Consider the following 18,553-nt stretch of genomic DNA (forward strand, 5'->3'; position numbering starts at 1 on the left):
AAAAAAAAAAAATAAATCACTCTCCCAGATGCCTGGGTAGCTCAGTTGGTTGAGTATCCTACTTCAGCTCAGGTCATGATCTCAGGGTTGGTGAGTATGAGCCCCACATAGCTCTTTTCTGTCAGCATCAAGCCCACTTCAACTCCTCTGTCCCCCTCTCTCTCTGTCCCTCCCTCGGTCCCCCCCTCAAAAATAAAAAAATAAACATTTAAAAATCACTCCTTCATTGCAGCACAAAATCCATCAGTGTGTTTCACATCATGATTCTTAATCATCTACTAAAATTCTCATGTTTTAGATATATTACTTAAGACCACATGTTTAAGAGAACTACTCCATTACTAAAAGTATAAATAAGATTGATTACATGGCTATCCAAGGTCTATATTCACTTTGACCTATATTACTAAAATCATAGAGGCCAAAAAGTGAAAAATGGTTTAACTTCTAACATTTGCCTCAGTTTTCCTCTTCTGTTCATTATAGAGTTGCCCAAGTATGGTCTGCTTAATTTCCTCCATACTTTGCCAGGGTGAACACATTTAATTAAATTCCTTTTACTTAATAAATGAAGACAGTATAGTGACTCATCTAAGAAATGAAGCCCTTGTACAAGTTTGATCATTAGTAGCAAGCTCTGGGCTCTGAATTAATCTGGTTTATGTCTCAACTTCATTTTGCCTGCCCTACTTAAGTTTCAGTTTACTTTCACAGTAAGAATATGTCTAGACAAAGAAATGTTAAAAACATCTCTGCGATTATTTTTCCTTGTCTCCCAATTCCAATATCTACATGGGGAAAATAAATCACTAAACACTTAACCCTTAACAATCAAGTAAGATGATACATCTGAAAGTATACAGGGGCACCTGGGTGGCTCAGTTGGTTAAGCGTCTGGCTTCGGCTCAGGTCATGATCCCACAGTTCATGGGTTCGAGCCCCACATCGGGCTCTGTGCTGACAGCTCAGACCCTGGAGCCTGCTTTCAATTCTTATGTGTCCCTCTCTCTCTGTCCCTGCCCTGCTTATGCTGTGTGTGTCTCTCTCTCAAAAATAAATAAAAAAACATAAAAAATATTAAAAAAATAAAATAAATGTTTGAAAGTATACAAAGGGAGGCATTATTAGTAGTATTAGTACTATTGCTGCTACTGTTACTACCACCACCACTACCGTTACTGTTACTATGACTACTACTATCACTATTACTATTAGTTGTAAAAGATGGAGAATGGAACATAATAGGATGAAGGGGAATAAGAAAAGAAAGAAAAAGAAGAAAAGGAAGAAAAAGGATAATGGCCCATTTCCACTATCCTAATTTTTGTGTTGAGGGATTTTATTCTTCTATTCCAGAAACCAAGGAAGCATTATGAGCTTCCCTCTTTTGGGAGTTGCCAGATTTAAAAAAGAAAATACAGGACACCTAGGTAAATTTAAAATTAAGATAAACAAAAAGTGATTTTTTCATATAAGTATGTCTCATGCAATATTTGAGACTTACACTGAAAATTATTTGTTGTTTAACTAAAATTCAATTTAATTATACAACCTGCATTTTATCTGGCAACTCTAGCCTTTACTCCTGTATGTTTCACCTTTCAAATGATATGTGCCCCCAGTAAATCATGTCAGAGTAACTTTTGTGACACATATAATCCAGTTTTATAGAGGTGCAAACATCCTATCACCAGCTAAGTATGGAAGCAAAATTTCCTACATTTTTTGGTTTAGCAAATAGCCAACTTGAAGGAATAAACAACTAAAGAGGAATAAAAGCCTAAGGAGCTGAGCAGGAGTGTGTCTTCACAGAGATCATAATAACAAAGTATCCTGGGTGAAAATTAAGGAAGTATGGCTTGGGATTTAAGAAGGCAGAATATGGACCCAGGGACGGTAGAAATGCGTCAAACTGATCCTGTAGCACACAAAACTGTGAACAAAATCAATAAATTAATGGAAAGGTACCTCTGCTTAATCAAACATTCTGTTGAGTCATCACATGTGTTCACTAATGTTACCATACGTAAGTGCAGCCCTCTTTTAGCCTAGCCAACCTGGACTCCAAGATCTTTTTCAATATTCTAATGTTACCAAATGTAAATATTTAAAAAATGAAAAATGTACTGATAGTTTTGCTTTTGCTACCAAATATAATTCATGTGCCTAAACCTTAGGTTGAGAATTCTCTTTTGTTTTTTAAGTATAACTTTTATCTCAGATCTGCACAATGCCTACTCATTCAGCCAAGTATTTCCAAATGTTATACATGTTACTTGATCTTTAGTAGAAAGAACAGCAAACTAAAAATCAGAAATCAGGATATTCATCTTCTCTTCTACCTTAAGTTTGGACAACAGTTACTCAGCTCCCCTGTGATTTATTTTCTTACTCAGATAATACAAATTAAGAAAACCTCTGACTTATCTCATAATATCCTTGAGGGACTTAATTACCCTTAGTGTGTCGGAGTATAGAATAAAAACTATTATTTCAGACTTAGCTCAGACAGCAAGAGGACATAGGAGGTTAGTAGCCATTTTATGTCAGCTAGTGAAATAGTAGCTTTGCCAACAATTTAGTTGAAATGAAGACTAGGTAGGGTAACCCTGTAATTTGTTGTTCAAATTGGAAGATTTCGGTAGTAAAAGGGCTATTCATAGTAACTCTGGGCAGCAGAAATAAACGGGGATTATCCCAAGCCACTGAGCTACATGGCCACTCTGAGTCTGGGGGCCTAGTCTTACACTTACATTTACAAAGACTGTGCAGCATTTTTACTGAGATCACATTTTTGTTTTGTGTGATGGAGAAGAAGTGGAGTGATCGAGATTTGGAGGTACACAGGATTCCAAAAGAAAGGAAAACTGTTCAGGGATAGACATGTAAATTTAATTAGAGAAAAATGGATTTCAAAAACTTAGAAAAGATCTGAAGAATTATATACCTGTAACTCTAAAAGAGAATAAATATTTTAAAACATGTAATTATCCTATTCTAACAACATTTAAAACTAATGAAAAAGTTAAAGTGTGGGTAATTTTGTAGTCATTTGAAAAATGATACTTAAGATGGAAATAAGTGATTTTTTAAAATTTATTTGCTTATTTTTACTTTATTTTTGAGAGCAAGAGAAACAGAGCATGAACAGGGGAGAGCAGAGAGAAAGGGAGACACAAAATCTGAAACAGGCTCCAACACTACACTATAATAATGAAATAAGAATATTATGGTATCTTATTTAATCAGTCTGAATAATAAAATAGATATTTTATGGAATAGCTTAGAAAAATTAAGTAACCAATTAACTCAAAAAACTAGTAAGTGACAAAACTAAGAATCAACTTAATTCTCCTTGACACAAAATAGTTAAACACAAGAATAAATCCCAAAGCCAAACCTCAAATTGTGATCAATATTTGAATGGATAGATTGTACAAAATCATAAAATATAATCCTATACAGAATTGAGAATGAATGAAATACTGTGAAATACTACAGCACTCCAAAACACGGTTGAATATCTCAAAACTAATATTGAACAAAAGAAGCCAAAGATAAACGCAGTGTGTGATCCTATTTATATAGAGTTTAAAAACAGGCATCACTAAGCTGTAATGATGAACAATTCTTAATTAAGTGCTAAGAGTATATGGGGGAACAATAAGTGATAACCACAAAATTTTTTCTCTTTTAGAGTTACAGGTATATAATACAGGTTTTGTAGGAAGGAGGATTTATAGTTGTGAGCCACTGAGGTGCTGGAAATGTTCCTTATCTTCTTGTGAGTTTTGAATATAAAGTGTGTGCTTTGGAAAATTATTTAATTATATTTATGCTTAATGCACTTTTCTGTATGTGTATTATATAATAATTCAAAATACTTTAGTTAATAACAAAAATTTACAGATATTTTATATCAATAAATTTTTAATTACTTGGAGAATTACATTTGTAGAAATATATATGTCAGAACTGACCCTAAAAGAAATAGAAAACCCAAAAGAATCATAACCATTTAAGCAAAATAAATCTAAATTTTAGTGTTCCTTAAATGGCTTTGTAGGATGTTCTACTATGTATTTAACAAGCAGATAAGTTAAATTCATACAAATTCCTTTATAATAGAGAAAAATAAAAAAGCACTTTGAAAGTATTTTATGAGAATAATAAAACCCTAATTTTGAAACCAAGTCAGGACTAATAAAAAGGAAGGGGATTACATACTTACCCCACTCCTGAACATACAGAATACTTAAAAAAAAGAATTAGAAAATACAGTAAATTTTTAAAAAGATAATATACCATGATAAAGTTGCATTTATTCCAAGAATGCAAGCTTAACCAAATATCAGAAAATGACTGAAGAAGAAAAAAACATATGATTATTGCCATAGTTGCAAATATAACATTTCACACATTCTAAAATTGTATAGCTGAAAATATGTAACAAACTATAAATAATATAGAACTTCTTAACAAAATTCAACAAATAAGACATACAAAAGAATTTTTAAAAAATAAGATAGAGACAGGAATCCTTCATAAAAAGTCAACAATAACATTAGAAATAAAAATAAAATGCTGAAACTATTATTAAAAAGCAATCAAGACACAAATGCCTGATGTTGTCAATTCTTTTAAACAGTTTGTGTATTGGTTCCTACACATTTTAGCTAGGTAGAATAAAATAGAGAGGAGTATAAAAGTAGGAAAATAATAAATAGTGTAAAAATGGGAAAGACAAAAAAAAACCTGTCAATATTTGCAGATGACCAGATTGTTTACATAGAAAATTTCTCCCCAATTATTTTAACATTATTTGAATTAGAAAATTTAGCAAGCTTGGTAAATTAAAAATCAGTAGTCAAAATAAATTGCATTTCTGTATATATAAGAAAATCAGATAAAATACACAATTACAGAAGAATGTTCACAAACCAAAAAAACACATGCAAGAATCACTTTTGCATCTATATACTAACCACGGAATAAAAACACAGTATCATTTGCATTCAGTTTAGAGAAAATGGAAAATTTATAATAAACAACAAAATGTGGAATCTAGATGCTGAAAATTACAAAATGTTGATGAGAGAAATTAAAGAAGGCTTAAATAAATGGAGAGATTTATCATGTCGATAAAATGGAAGACTCAGTAAAGATACTGATTATTCTCAAATTGTTTATAGATTTAATAGAATTCCATTAAAATTTTATGGAGGTATTTTGTAAATATGAACACTTATTCTAAAGTATATGTGGCAAAGTATAGGTCTAGAATAACTAAAATAATCTTGGAAAAGAGGGATAAAATGGAAGTATCAGTCTACTTCACATGAAGCTCTACTCTACTATGTGCCTAAAGAGATCCAGAGACTATGACATTGGTGTAGAAATGAAAACATACAGAAATGACACAAAATAAGAAATTCAATAATAAATCCACGAAAATATGTCTAACTAGATTTTGACTAAGATGCAAAAGTAGTAAAAGAATAGCTTTTTGAATAAATGCTGTGAGAGCAACTGAACACATAGGCCAGAAAGTGAATCTCATGCTTAATACAAAATCTCATGCTTAATACAAAAATAACCCCAAATGAATCATAAGGCTGAATGTAAAGCTATAAAATTTTGTTGAAGCTACTCATATATAAACATATGGACCTTTGTATTTTATAGTAGCCAGAGTTTTCCTGAAACATAGAACCAATAGAGGTGAAGGGCAGAAGAAGAGAAATGGAGAGAGACAGAGATTTACTTTAAGGAATTAGCTTACCTGATTGTGGAGACCAGCAAGTCCAAGATCTGCAGGACAAGTCCACAGGCTGCAGGCATGAGTTGTAGCTTGAGGTCCAAGGTAGTGTGCTGTCTTGAGTAGCCTCCTCTGAGGGGAGACCAGTTTTTTTACTTAAGGTCGTCAACTAATCAGTTGATGATGGCCACACACCTTATGGACAGTAATCTTCTTTACTCAAAATCTATTGATTAAATGTGAATGTCTTAGAAAAAAAAATAAACCACACATGCCTTCACAGCAACTTCATACACATTTGACCAAATATCTGGGTACTGTGACCTAGCCAGGTTGACACATAATATAAACCACTACAATTTCTCTCCTAACATTTAATTTAGATGTCCAGACTAATGATGCTACATACACACACGAAAAAAGTTGTACAGCTTTATACTCACCTCATGCACGGGCTTTCTATGCATTTCCGGGAAGGCTTCCATGCAGGTCTAAAGTGACTGGAAGTGGCAAGGAAGGACCACTCACTTGAGAGGCATCATGTTGGGAAATCATGCTGGGGGTGCAGATTCTCACACACGGGCCAGGCAAGGGGATGTATGATTTGAAACGTCAATGTCAAAGAGGAGAACATGTGGTCTTTTTAAATTGCTTGTCCAGATGTAGGGAGTAGGGAGAAAGAGATGTGGTGGGGTCTGAAAATTGTCAGCATTTGAACATCAAAAATGGAGCCATCCGCTTCATTACAAATTTGTAGAAAAAAAAAACAGGAGAAAAAAATCATTAAGATTGAGAGCTCAGGAAGAGTTTTTAGACTTGATACCAAAATCGTGATCCATAACAAGAAAAACTGATAAATTGGACTGCATACAATTAAAAACCTTTGCTCCTCTTAGCCCTGATAACAGAATAAAAGGATGAGCTATAACTGGGAGAAAAACATTGCAAACCACATATCTGACAGAGGATTAGTTTTGAAAATATATAAACTCTCTCAAAACTCAAGAGTAAAGCCAAAAATCCAACTATAAAATAGGTAGGAGATGTCAAGAGACATTTCAGTGGAGAGACGATGCAGATGATAATTAAGGGCATGAAAAGATGTTCAACTCTCTTAGCTAAAACCACACCAGGACATCCCTATATTCCTATCAGAATGGCTAAAATACAAAATGATGCCAGCAGCAAATGCTGGTGAGGGTGCAGAGATACTGGAATCACTCATACTTTGCTACTAAGAATGGAAAACGGTGCAATCGTTAGAAAAGTTTTGACCGTTTCTTATAAAATTAAACAGGCAACTATTATAACCCCAGAGGTTTATATACTATATGATTCTATTTATATAATATTCTTGAAATTACTAAATTATAAAAATGGAAGGACATGTTAGTGGTTGGCCAAGGTTATGAGTTAGACGTAGCGGCAAAATGGTGACACGTGGATACTTTATGGTGAAGTATCTTGACTCCTATTTATTTGGATTTTATCAAGATCAATATCCTGGTTGTAATATCACATTATAGTTTTGTGTAGAATGTTCCCATCAGGGATAATTTGGCAAAAACCACATGGAATCTTTATTATTTCATACAATAGCATGTGATTCCATAATCATCTCAATATAAAATGTTTAATTAAAAGAAGTACATTTACAGTAGCTAAAAATACTGTCTTAGACAAAGTTCAAAATCTTGATGGAAAAAAATAAAATATTACTCAAAATTTCGAAGTAGAACATGTGGACAGATATGTCATGTTTTAAACGGGAAGACTCAATATTACAAAGATTGGATACAAAATTATTTCCAATATGACTTTAATAGAGTTATCTTTATGAGATCTGACAAGGTGATTCTCAAATATGTATGAAATGCAAAAGGTAAACCATTTATTTCTCAAGATAAGAAAATATTTGGAAGAATTTACCTCTGCCATTTACCAATTAATAGATACAGATGTTCCTATTTTTAAGCTTAATGATAGGGACACAAGAATTTTTTTCATTATTGTTCCTTAAGTTATGCTTACATTATATATTTTCATATATAAAAATGTATTACACAATAATATTTAAGCATATAACAAAATAAAACTACTCTACATAAACATGCATGCACATACATAACTACATTATGCACACATATATGAAAATAAATACCTCTGTATGTGAGGATTTCTTGTGAATTTATTTTTGTTTGTACTTTCTATTTTTCTTCAGAAAATGTGTGTTAGTTGTGTAGTAAATGAATACTTCGTATTGAAAGAAGTTAAAATTAGAAATTCCTGTAATTGCTTTGAGAGAAATGCCAAATTCTCTGCTTTGCCTGGGTCTCAAAGTGTAATTCCATCTCTCTTTTAATGTGTTTATTTTTCTGCTTGTAAGCATTTAGACTACTCACAGCAGTGTCATTGAGTGACAAACTTTGTAGCTGCTCCTCACCACTGTTGAGGGACAAGATTGCTGGGGCTTGCCTTGCCTACGGTCACATAGCAGATCTGTGTTCTAAGGAGAATGGAAACTCCAGTTCTTAATTTGACATGCATCTTTTTCCTAAAGCACCACTGCTTATTTTAGGAAGTAAGTTATGTATTTAGGAGAAAACCAAACTTCCCGTTAGTCCCCAGAGAATTGTAAAAAGAGATTTCAAAAGGGAGGAAGCAAGGCTAGTGAAGAGTCTCTTAAAAATGATGTGGGAAGGCCATAGAGGAGGAAGAACTTAAGTATGTCCTCATTAAAACAGCTATGAACTTTTTGAACCCTTAAGCTAGTCATGAGCCCTCACCGTGGACTTGACTTCTTCCTCACCATGGCAACTAGATCATCCACATTCCTCACTTCTGAAGAAGCCAATTGGGTTTAACAAGCTTTAGTCCCTCATCTTCACATTAACCCAACTAATCCCAATTAACCTTATTTTAATCCTTGTTTTGCATAGAAGACCTACACAAAACTATACTTTTAACCTTTCACCCTTATAACTCTGCCCCCTTTTCCTTGGAACATGATTCAGATTCCTACTTAAATCCATGTTTCCAAATTACAATTCTACTTGCCTAAATAAATGCTTGTTTGTTTAAAGTTTTAGTGAATTCTTTCTTGGTTAACAGAACCCTTCAAGGTCCAATGTCCTATTGTGAAATGCTGTTCAGCTCATAGAGGCATCTGCTCTTCATCCTGTCCCAGGGAACACTCCCAGCCCTGCCCTTGCCTGCAATTCAGGTTTGTACTCTTCTCCAAGTTTCTCCAGAACCCTCACTTGAAGCATCTTTGAAGAATTTTCTGGTGGTTATCACTAACATAGAGCAAAGATATATTAGAGGAGTAAAGTCCTCGCTACCCTTCTGAACATAACACCATATTTATCCCCTATCTCTGCTGCAAGGAGTTGGTAACTCAGCTCAACTCTCTTCTTTCTTCACCCATTCTGCCATTCCCCTTATCCATCCCAAGCACATCGCTGAATTCATTGTTTCTTTTTATTTGGGGGCAGGGCATAATTAAACTCCTTCTGTTTATTGAATTTAATTTATTCTTCAGCTTATTTATTCAGTTTATTTATTCAATATAGTAAGACAGTGTAGACTTACCATCTGAGTAATTATTAGCATGTAGATGATTATAATTTTCTATTGCAAATACTTAGCATTTTGTAAATTCCAGCTTTTAAGGTATGGCAATTGAGGGGCGCCTGGGTGGCTCAGTCAGTTAAGTGTCCAACTTTAGCTCAGGTCATGATCTCACAGTTTGTGGGTTTGAGCCCTGCATCAGGCTCTGTGCTGACCCCTACCTCAGAGCCTTGAGCCTGCTTCAGATTCTGTGTCTCTTTCTCTCTCTGCCCCTCCCCTGTTCATTCTCTGTCTTTTTCTGTCTTTCAAAAATAAATAAATGTAAAAAAAATTAAAAATATAAAGTATGGCACCTGATATTGATTTAAATAAAGCCATCTTTAAAAATTCTCTATACATTTTCCCACACAACTATATATACATATTTTTAAATTTTACATTATGTAATACAGTAATTCATATTATTTTATTAGGAACATTTGTTTTCTTAAGTACTTTTTTGTGTTATTATTTTTTTTCCTTTATTGAAGTCACCACTATCATTTCAGTTAGTGGTTATTTAGAAATGAATTTAGTTCCGAATTATGCTGAGAAATCTTCCATTGTTATTTCACTTTATCTTTGAGTACATTCCATCCTAGCTTGCTCGGGGGAAAATCAAACTGGGGCTCCAATCACCAGAGGCAGCCCTAAAATTATGAACAAACAATAAAATTGTCATTTCTGATTCCCATCAACATCGTGCAGCTGTGTAGATAAATAAATCATATGGGGTAAATGTTTCCGTTCCATCTATTTGGAGTATACCCTTATAGACTATCCTTACTATGCAAAAATAGTTATTGCTGTCTTATATCTTCATTTTCATCAACATCATCATCATCATCATCATCATCATCATCATCATCATATCTTATTCAGATGAGTTGATTAGAAAAACTCTAATGAGTTACAGGATTTGATATCATGCAAATGTACTTTTTCACTAGTTGATGAGTTTATTCTCATCTTTCGCTTAAGAATACAAACTCATAACAAGGGTGAATCAAGCCAATGCATATGTAATGATGTAGAAATAGTTCCATTCTATGTATGTGTGTATGTGTGCCTGCAGTTGTCTTGTTTTTTTTTCTATAAGTCTCTTTTCAATAAAATTTGCTGTGAGCTTTTTCTACTTGTAGACCAAAAAAAAAAAAAAACCAAACCCAAAATTTGCAGGCTGATTATTGAAAAATCTTGACATTGTTTGAATTTTGATTTAAAATGACACTTGGGATGGATTTTGGAGAAATAATTTAAGAAACATTTTATGTCTATGTAATCATCAAATTCGGTAAGAATTTCCATTTGGCATGTTAAAGAACTAATACTCCATCAGTATAAACAGACTGTAGCATATCTCATACCTTGAAGTCGTAAGAATAATTGAAAATCCTTTGAATACAAAAAATCTTCTTATTAAAAGTATTAATGTTACATATACTGCATGCAGATAAAATTTACATCAAAGCACTTCACAACTGAGATAGTAGAGAGTCTGAATTAAATATATGGAGGAAGTTATCTTAAATAATAATCATTTCAAAGTAATAACCTGTCTAAGAATGACAACTGTGTGCTTTTGCATTAGGTATTCAGCAAGTAGTTCGCCTGTCAAAACTGCCAATGCTGACTGATAAATGTTCAAAAGACTCTACTGGAATATTGACAAACCCTCAACTTGTGTGTATTATGGAGATAAGAAGACTAAATTTATATTTACTCGAGCTCATAGCCCAGCCTTGAACTTCACAAAACAGAAAAGTTGTGTTAATAATTTCTCAGGATGATGAGTATGATGTGTGTGGACATGCTCATAAACACACACGTGGCACATGCAGATACCACTCCATCACAAAACACGCGGCGTTGTATTAGTCAGGGTTCTAACGGATAAGCAGAAGCTGCAGGGTATTTGCATTAACAGATTTATTGTGGGGGGTGAACTTATGAGATTGTAGGGGCTGGAGAAGCAAGTCTGAAATCTAAAGGGCAGGCATCCAGGAAGGGCGGGCAGGAACACTTAGACCCAAGAATGGAAGCTGCTATCCATAGGTCAGATTTCTTAAGAAAACTGCAGTTTTGCTTGTAACTGATTGAATCAGGCCCATGCCATTTATTTAAAATAATCTCCCTTACCCGAAGTCAACTGATTATTTAATCATATCTACAAAATTTCTAGATTAGCATTTGATGAAATCACTGGGTTTTGAAACATAAAACCAACTATTACATACGTAGTTCAATCACATGGGTGTATCTTGCTGCCCCCTGAACACTGTCATAAATTCAAATATTTAAGGTAATCTCATTATAAACACATCCTCGTGTTGGCTTCAAATGCTAAATGTGTGAGTATGCTGGCCATTTAAAATTTTATTAGTGTCCAGTGAATACCACATTCTCTGCATTAAAAGCATGACCATCCAAACTCTTGAATTTCCTCAATTTCCTTGTTGTACAGAGAGAATCCTTAATGTTATTTACAGTATTATTTTCACACTGTGTTCATAAACCACTAAGTTTAAACAGTGATGTCTTTTCAGTTTATCTCCCGTGGTCTGTAAATTTTACCAACATGCTTTGCACATGGCTCTACTCTGATGTGTTTAAAACATTATTAAATATAATAATTAATTATTAACTAGCCAATGAAATAGCTTATATCTTTTTTAAGTTTATTTTGAGAGATAGAGCATGAGCATGGGAAGGAAGGAACAGGCAGAGAGAGAGAGAATCCTAAGCAAGCTCCATTCTGTCAGTGCAGAGCCCAACAAGATGCTCAATCTCACAAACTGTGAGGTCTTAACTTGAGCCAAAATCAAGAGTCAAGGACTTAACCCACTGAGCCACCTAGGCTCTCCTGAGGTAGTTGTATATTATTTGCCTTAATATAAACAGATTATTGTGCATTCTAAAATCTCACTCTAAAGTGACACTTAGGTCTCCATTTCTTCATTTGTTCATTTATTTTTTAAAAAAAACATTCATTAGACAAGGAAACATGAAAGATTTCAGTGAGAGAATTATTAAAGTAATGAGATCATAGTTAGATACAGAATTTATTAAGTTTAGATTTATTTAGATTTATTAATTTACAGGATTTATTAAGTTTAGAAACAGAAGGTGGTAAGATGAGAGAAAAGTAATGTATCATAGTATTCAAGAGTAAATTCAGAAGTACTTTGCTTTGAATTACCAATATGCTACCTCATAACTGGTTTTGAGCAAGTTCTATAACATATTTGTGCCTCTATTTTTTCATCTGTGAATGGGCTTAGTGATACCTGCCAACCATTATTCAATAAATGCTTAATAGAGCAGGATATGAGAGTGGGGTACTACTGCATTCATTGGATACATAATAGTAAATGAATGGATAATGGATACACTGTTTTACATGGAGCTCTTATTTCACTCCACAGGGTTTATACCTAAGGAAATAATGTCTGTAATGTATTCAGTATCATGCCTGACATGCAGAAAATAACCAAAGAATGGAAATTCTTATTATTATTATAATTATATTTAGTAGCAGTGGTATCATGTATTCAGTAGTCAGGGTAAACAGAAAACAGTCCAGAAAAACAGAACCAAAAGGGGATATATACTTATACACAAAGATATTTATTATGAAGTATTGGCTCACATGGTTATGGAGACTGAGAATTGCATGATCCGTCATCTGTGAGCTGGAGATCCAAGAGAGCTGATGGTATCATTTGAAAGGCTGAGAGCCAGAGAGTCAATGGTACAACAGCTAGTCTGAATCTGAAGGCTGAAAACCAGGAACACCAAGGGCAGAAGATTGATGCTATAGCTCACACAGTTAGGCAAAGAGTGAATTCAACCTTCCTTCACATTTTTGTTCCACTTAGATCCTGATTTGATTGATGCCCACCCACACTGAGGAGGACCATCTGCTTTATTCAGTCCTCTGATTCAAATGCTAATCTCTTCCAGAATCACCTTCAGAGACATGTTAGGAAAAATTGTTTAATCAACTACCTGGGCATCTCCTGGCTCAGTTAAGTTGGCATATAAAATTAACCAACCCAATATATTTATGAAATTATTGCACAGGTTAGCTATAGATAAGTTGTCAGAGTGAAATACAGAAAATGGTAATGCAGTCTTGAAATTTTATTGAGGTATCATTCAGTTAGAAGATTTCAAAGAATGTGAGACTACACTACTAGAAATGTAATATATTGGATCTTAATTTATTAACTAGTCATGATAGACAATGGAATCCATAGGAAGAGTTTAGGAAAGTGTCTAATTAAAAGCAATGGTAAATATACTTAGAGAATAAACACCAGAGACCTTCCAGTCACAGGATCAATTAAAAAAATCAGTAATACTTGTGATAATGTGGAAATTCTAGGCTCTGAAAAAGAACAAGAGAGAATCAATTTAAATATTAAAAAGTAGGAAATAATTTATCATTATTTATAGGTCACGCACATATTCATTGAACAAGTGTTTCCTAAGGATATGTCATGTCTTTAGGAGCACCTAAATATTTTCCTGAGACAATGACACTCATGAATAGAATTAAAAATTAACAAAAATTATTTTGGGAAAGAGGAGGACAAAGTACATTTCAACAAAGAACAAAGGTAAAAGAAACAGAGAAAATAGAATGTATAAAGCCATAGGAGTATTTGTAACATAATATTTTTTGTGTTCATTGTATTTGGAAGATAATTCTCCCAGATTGCTTGCAGTTTTGAACAGTTACTTTTGTAAGTACTGAGAGCTTTTGTTTTGGACTATTTCTTCTAGGATGTTTGTACAGCAAAATGTCTTGGAAGATGGAAATAGTATCCCCTTCCTGAACAGAAGATAGGTCTGTTTGCTATTACATATAATAAAGATAATATCTCCCTTTGGGACAAATTTTGGATAAATTTACTTGCAGCCAACTACAAAATAAAAAAAAAAAACAGAAAAGGAACTTCCTTAGATTCAGGTTCCTCAACTTGTTTTAGCTTGTTCGGGCTCCTATAACAAAATATTACAGACTGGATGTATTAAACAACAAGGATTTATTTCTCACAGTTCTCTTAGTTGGGAATCCCAAGATCAAGGTGCCACCAAGGAAGGTCATCCCCAAACCTCCTCTCTTTGCTTATAGGCACCTTCATCTCTATGTGTGTTTTCATGATGTCTTCTTTGTGTACATGCAGAGAGAGAGAGAGAGAGAGAGAGAGAGAGACAGAGAATATGAATTCTGGTGTCTCTTATTATAAGAACACTAATATTTTTTGATTAGGTAGGGCCCCATCTTAAAGACTTCATTTAACCTTAATTACTTTCTCAGATGTCCTATGTCCAATTATAGTAATATGGAGAGTTATGGCTTCAACATATGTATTGATAAGGGGTAGGGGGACCCAAACATTCAGTGGATAACAGCTATGATGCAAACCACATGTACAGCATCTGCCTGGGCTGATCTGTGGGCTGCGTTGAAGTGGGAGGAGAACCAACACACCCATTAGGTTTATTCTACTTTCTGTGCTGTGAGAATAAAGTTCTGGTCTCTTACCCAAAGAGTCTCATCTTCTGTCTACATCTGTTAAATTCTAACCAGCTAACTGTGCAAGTAAGATAAAATCTCAGACTTTTCATGGTTCTTGACTCCTGGCAGAAGCAGCTTTATCTGTCACACTAAGATTCTAAACAAACAGAGCCCAGATTTATAAATACAGAGAGAACAAATTTACTAATACGTTTATTGAATTGTCACTCCAAATTAACCCTCTTTGTAATACCCCTGTAAACTGCCTCTTAGGGAAGGAGCTGCACGTTGCACCTTTGTCAAAGCATGAACTATATCATTTTGAAAACATACTAAACTCACAAAGTACTCGTGTCTGGATTTTACTGAATATATGGCCAGCTGCATTGGAGTGATTAAGTCTGTCCTAAAGCCAGTGAACATCACAAACATCAGTCCATTGTCTTAATTTTCTGCTCTGAAATATGTGCTTATTTGAATAAGACCGAGACATGTCAGGCAGGGAAGGCAAATCAAAACCTATCAAAAAGGAGGATTAATTATTTCTCATAGTACCTGATAGTAAATATCTGATTATACACACAGACACACAGACACACAGACACACAGACACACACACACACACACACACACACACACACACAAATATAAAATATGCCAGATATGTTGGTATCTATCTCTGGTTAAAGGTATAGATATCAGGTATAAACTTAGATATATGTATATCTGATACCCAGTTATAAAGAGGCCCTCCAGAATATCAGGGCTCATTTAATCACTACCTTGGCATGTTGGTTAGTAGTGAAAGCAGTTATTTAAACTTTGATGAGCACAATCTAATTGAGGACCCATGAAAATATTCCATCCCTGCAAATATGACCACTCATGAACTATTTGAACAAATAATAACATGACGTAGAGAAGAAAAACTGATATGCACAGGTGAGTTAATCTTTTTATCCACTTATTGAAAACCTCCTTTGTAACTTAGACTTATGTTAGAAAAAAAAAATTACATGGATCTAAAACTTATCACAATGCAAGCCCACTCTGAGAGATCTGTCCGTGTAACTCTTTCTCAGAACTCCTTGTTACCTATCCTCATATATGTTTTTTTTCAAGTCCTTGAACATCTCCCAATTAGTCATCACTCACAAATGAGATTGTATCTCCTTCCAGGAATCTCCACCAGAAATCTCCTTTCTGGGAAGAGAGATGCTTCTTCTAGGAAAAATAAACCGTAAAACCTACGTCCAGTTCTCTCTCTTTGAAGAATTTCCTTCCCTGGGTCCCGTGTGCCTGGAGCTGTAATGCCACAGCAGTCTCCTTCCAGTACACTGTTTGCTAACCTGGCTCGCTCCTTTCTCCTTATTGAATTAGTCACAGGGAAGTTCCCATGAGAATGAGATGAGGCTTGGGAAAGTGGACAGAGAATTGAGACCAGATGCATTGAGAGTATAGTTCACATTCAAGTACAATTTGCCAAGCCTTAGGTTCCCACAAGAAGCAAGTCCTCCAGATGCCAATTTCACCTGATGATAGTGGGCTACTGGTCATTCTTGAGTTAACTAGGGCCAACAATTCCAATAACATCCAATTAATTATTGGCATCTTAGGTCACTTGGTCACCTAGTATCCAAGCATATAGTTTCTAGTAGAGACTAAAAAGTAAATCAAGCCTGTTTTCTGAAAGGAGAGTGGTATTGAGAGTATTTAACAACTGGTTAAATGGTTAAATACACTGAGAGTATTTAGCAAATGGTTTAGAACCAAATGTTTTGTCCCAAACCTAAAGGGACCTTATACATCATTGTGCATCTTTCTTAGGTCTAATGAGTATGTTTCACTTTAGAGAGGATTTTCTAAATACTCTGGAACATCAGAAACACAGAAAGTTTACAGAGTTGTCAGGTCTATTTGCTCATCGGATTTATTTTATATGTTACGTCATAACATATAAGTCATATTATGTCATATAAGTCATAATATAAGTCAACTGAAACTTCCTATTTATTAGATTCTATTATGACATTGTTCATATAGTAGACCAGGGATAGGCAATATTTTTTCTCTAAAGTATCAGAGAATAAATATCTTAGAGTTTGTGGGTCACTTTTAGTTTCTTTCACATGGTTGTGTGCGTGTGTGTGTGTGTGTGTGTGTTTACAACCCTTTACAAATATGATAACCATACTTAACTCACAGGCCCTACAAAAACAGGTGGTAGGCTGAATTTGGCTAATAGGCCATAGTTTACCAATCCCTTCAATAGCCCGATTTCATTTCCTTTGAGATTTGGGGATGATCAGGTCTCTGCAAAATTGAATTATTGCATGGATCACTACAGTTGATTTAGCTCTAAAGCATAAGAACAAAGATACAATGCTATCTCTGTTGACTGAATGCAAACTACTGGTATTCTTTCCCTTGTGGTAATAGAAACAAATGTAACAGAGACAAAGGCCTTTGCTGATTTCCTACCAGAAAAACACAACAGAAAAAATAGACACTATTGCAATTAGCTTTTGTTTACATTCTTAATAACCAACTGTCATTCTCCAGGATACATCTGTCTTCTGTACAAAAAAGACGTAAGTGAGGAAAGTGATAGGAATCATGTCCTTGCTATCTTTCAAATCTTTGATGCCAGTCTTACACTCTGTACCCCCCCACCCCAAGTATTACTTTTGATTTATTATTTTGGAAGGAAAGAAGAATTCCAGGGATTCCTAATTGACACTTCTCTCCCAACATCTCCAGTTCTGTAGGGATTCTGATCATTGTTGATTCTATCCATTTATCCTCAGACATCCAAAAGGCCACATTATCTTTGTGGTCCACAGTGATATTGTGGATCCTCCAAAATTAGTTCAGAATCAGTATTCAATCACCTTCAAATAGTTTGGGCATTTTACTTAGTACACAGTAAATCTGGAAAATAGCTACAAAAGAAGGATAGGAAAGAAATCTATAGTATGTTTTTATTATATGAACAGTTTCCTTACTCTGAGCACTTTAACAGACTTGGATTTTATGATCTGATACAAGTTTGTTAATTGGGTACCTGGGCATGGCTATTGTGGTGGCTCTGATTGGTACACATGAAATATGTCCAGGAACTTCCTGAGTACCCATAAAATTTATTGCTAAGGATATCATGATCAATAAGTAACCACCAAGATTGATCTGGTTCAAGCCGTTCTGGTGCTGAGTAGAGTAAATAAATATATATTCATCCTATAAATTTGAGTTCTTCTTGAATGCTTCCAGCATCACTGTCGAAAATAAACATCCATTCATTAGCAATATCTCCCAATACTCCCTTGACCTACAGAAATTAGCCACTATACACTTCTCAACAATTCTCTTCTTACCCCATTTATATATTTCTGAAAATCATGGTGAAAATACTTTCTCATGGACTTTTATCATGAGGTAGGAGTGGGCGTGCATGTAGATTGACCCACAAATATCTCAAATTATTTCCCCTCCCTGATTCAGTATCATAAAAATACCTTCCCACACCTATTCTCCAGATTTATGTTGATACAATTTAGCAAAATCCTGTAATATTTTGATTAGTAACCCTGTCTTGTAGTTTTAACTTGGTAATTGATCTCCTGAAACATACTGAGATCTAATTAACATTATAGGTTGAA

The 18,553-nt window shown here is 34.3% G+C and overlaps 1 protein-coding gene across 1 annotated transcript in view; it reads right to left on the bottom strand.

The window, feature by feature from the left end:
* The window catches only part of LOC115277414, a 16,713-nt gene extending 10,470 nt beyond the window's left edge, over positions 1 to 6,243 (bottom strand). Inside the window, exons 1-2 of the mRNA XM_029921569.1 lie at positions 6,202 to 6,243; positions 5,783 to 5,890 (exon numbers count right to left, since the gene is read on the bottom strand). Of these exons, the coding sequence (XP_029777429.1) occupies positions 5,783 to 5,890; positions 6,202 to 6,243 (150 nt within the window). The remainder of the gene's footprint in view (positions 1 to 5,782; positions 5,891 to 6,201) is intronic.
* Between the last annotated feature and the right edge of the window lie 12,310 nt (positions 6,244 to 18,553).

This window comes from Suricata suricatta, chromosome 14 (genome assembly GCF_006229205.1).
Source record: "Suricata suricatta isolate VVHF042 chromosome 14, meerkat_22Aug2017_6uvM2_HiC, whole genome shotgun sequence".
NCBI lineage: Eukaryota > Metazoa > Chordata > Mammalia > Carnivora > Herpestidae > Suricata > Suricata suricatta.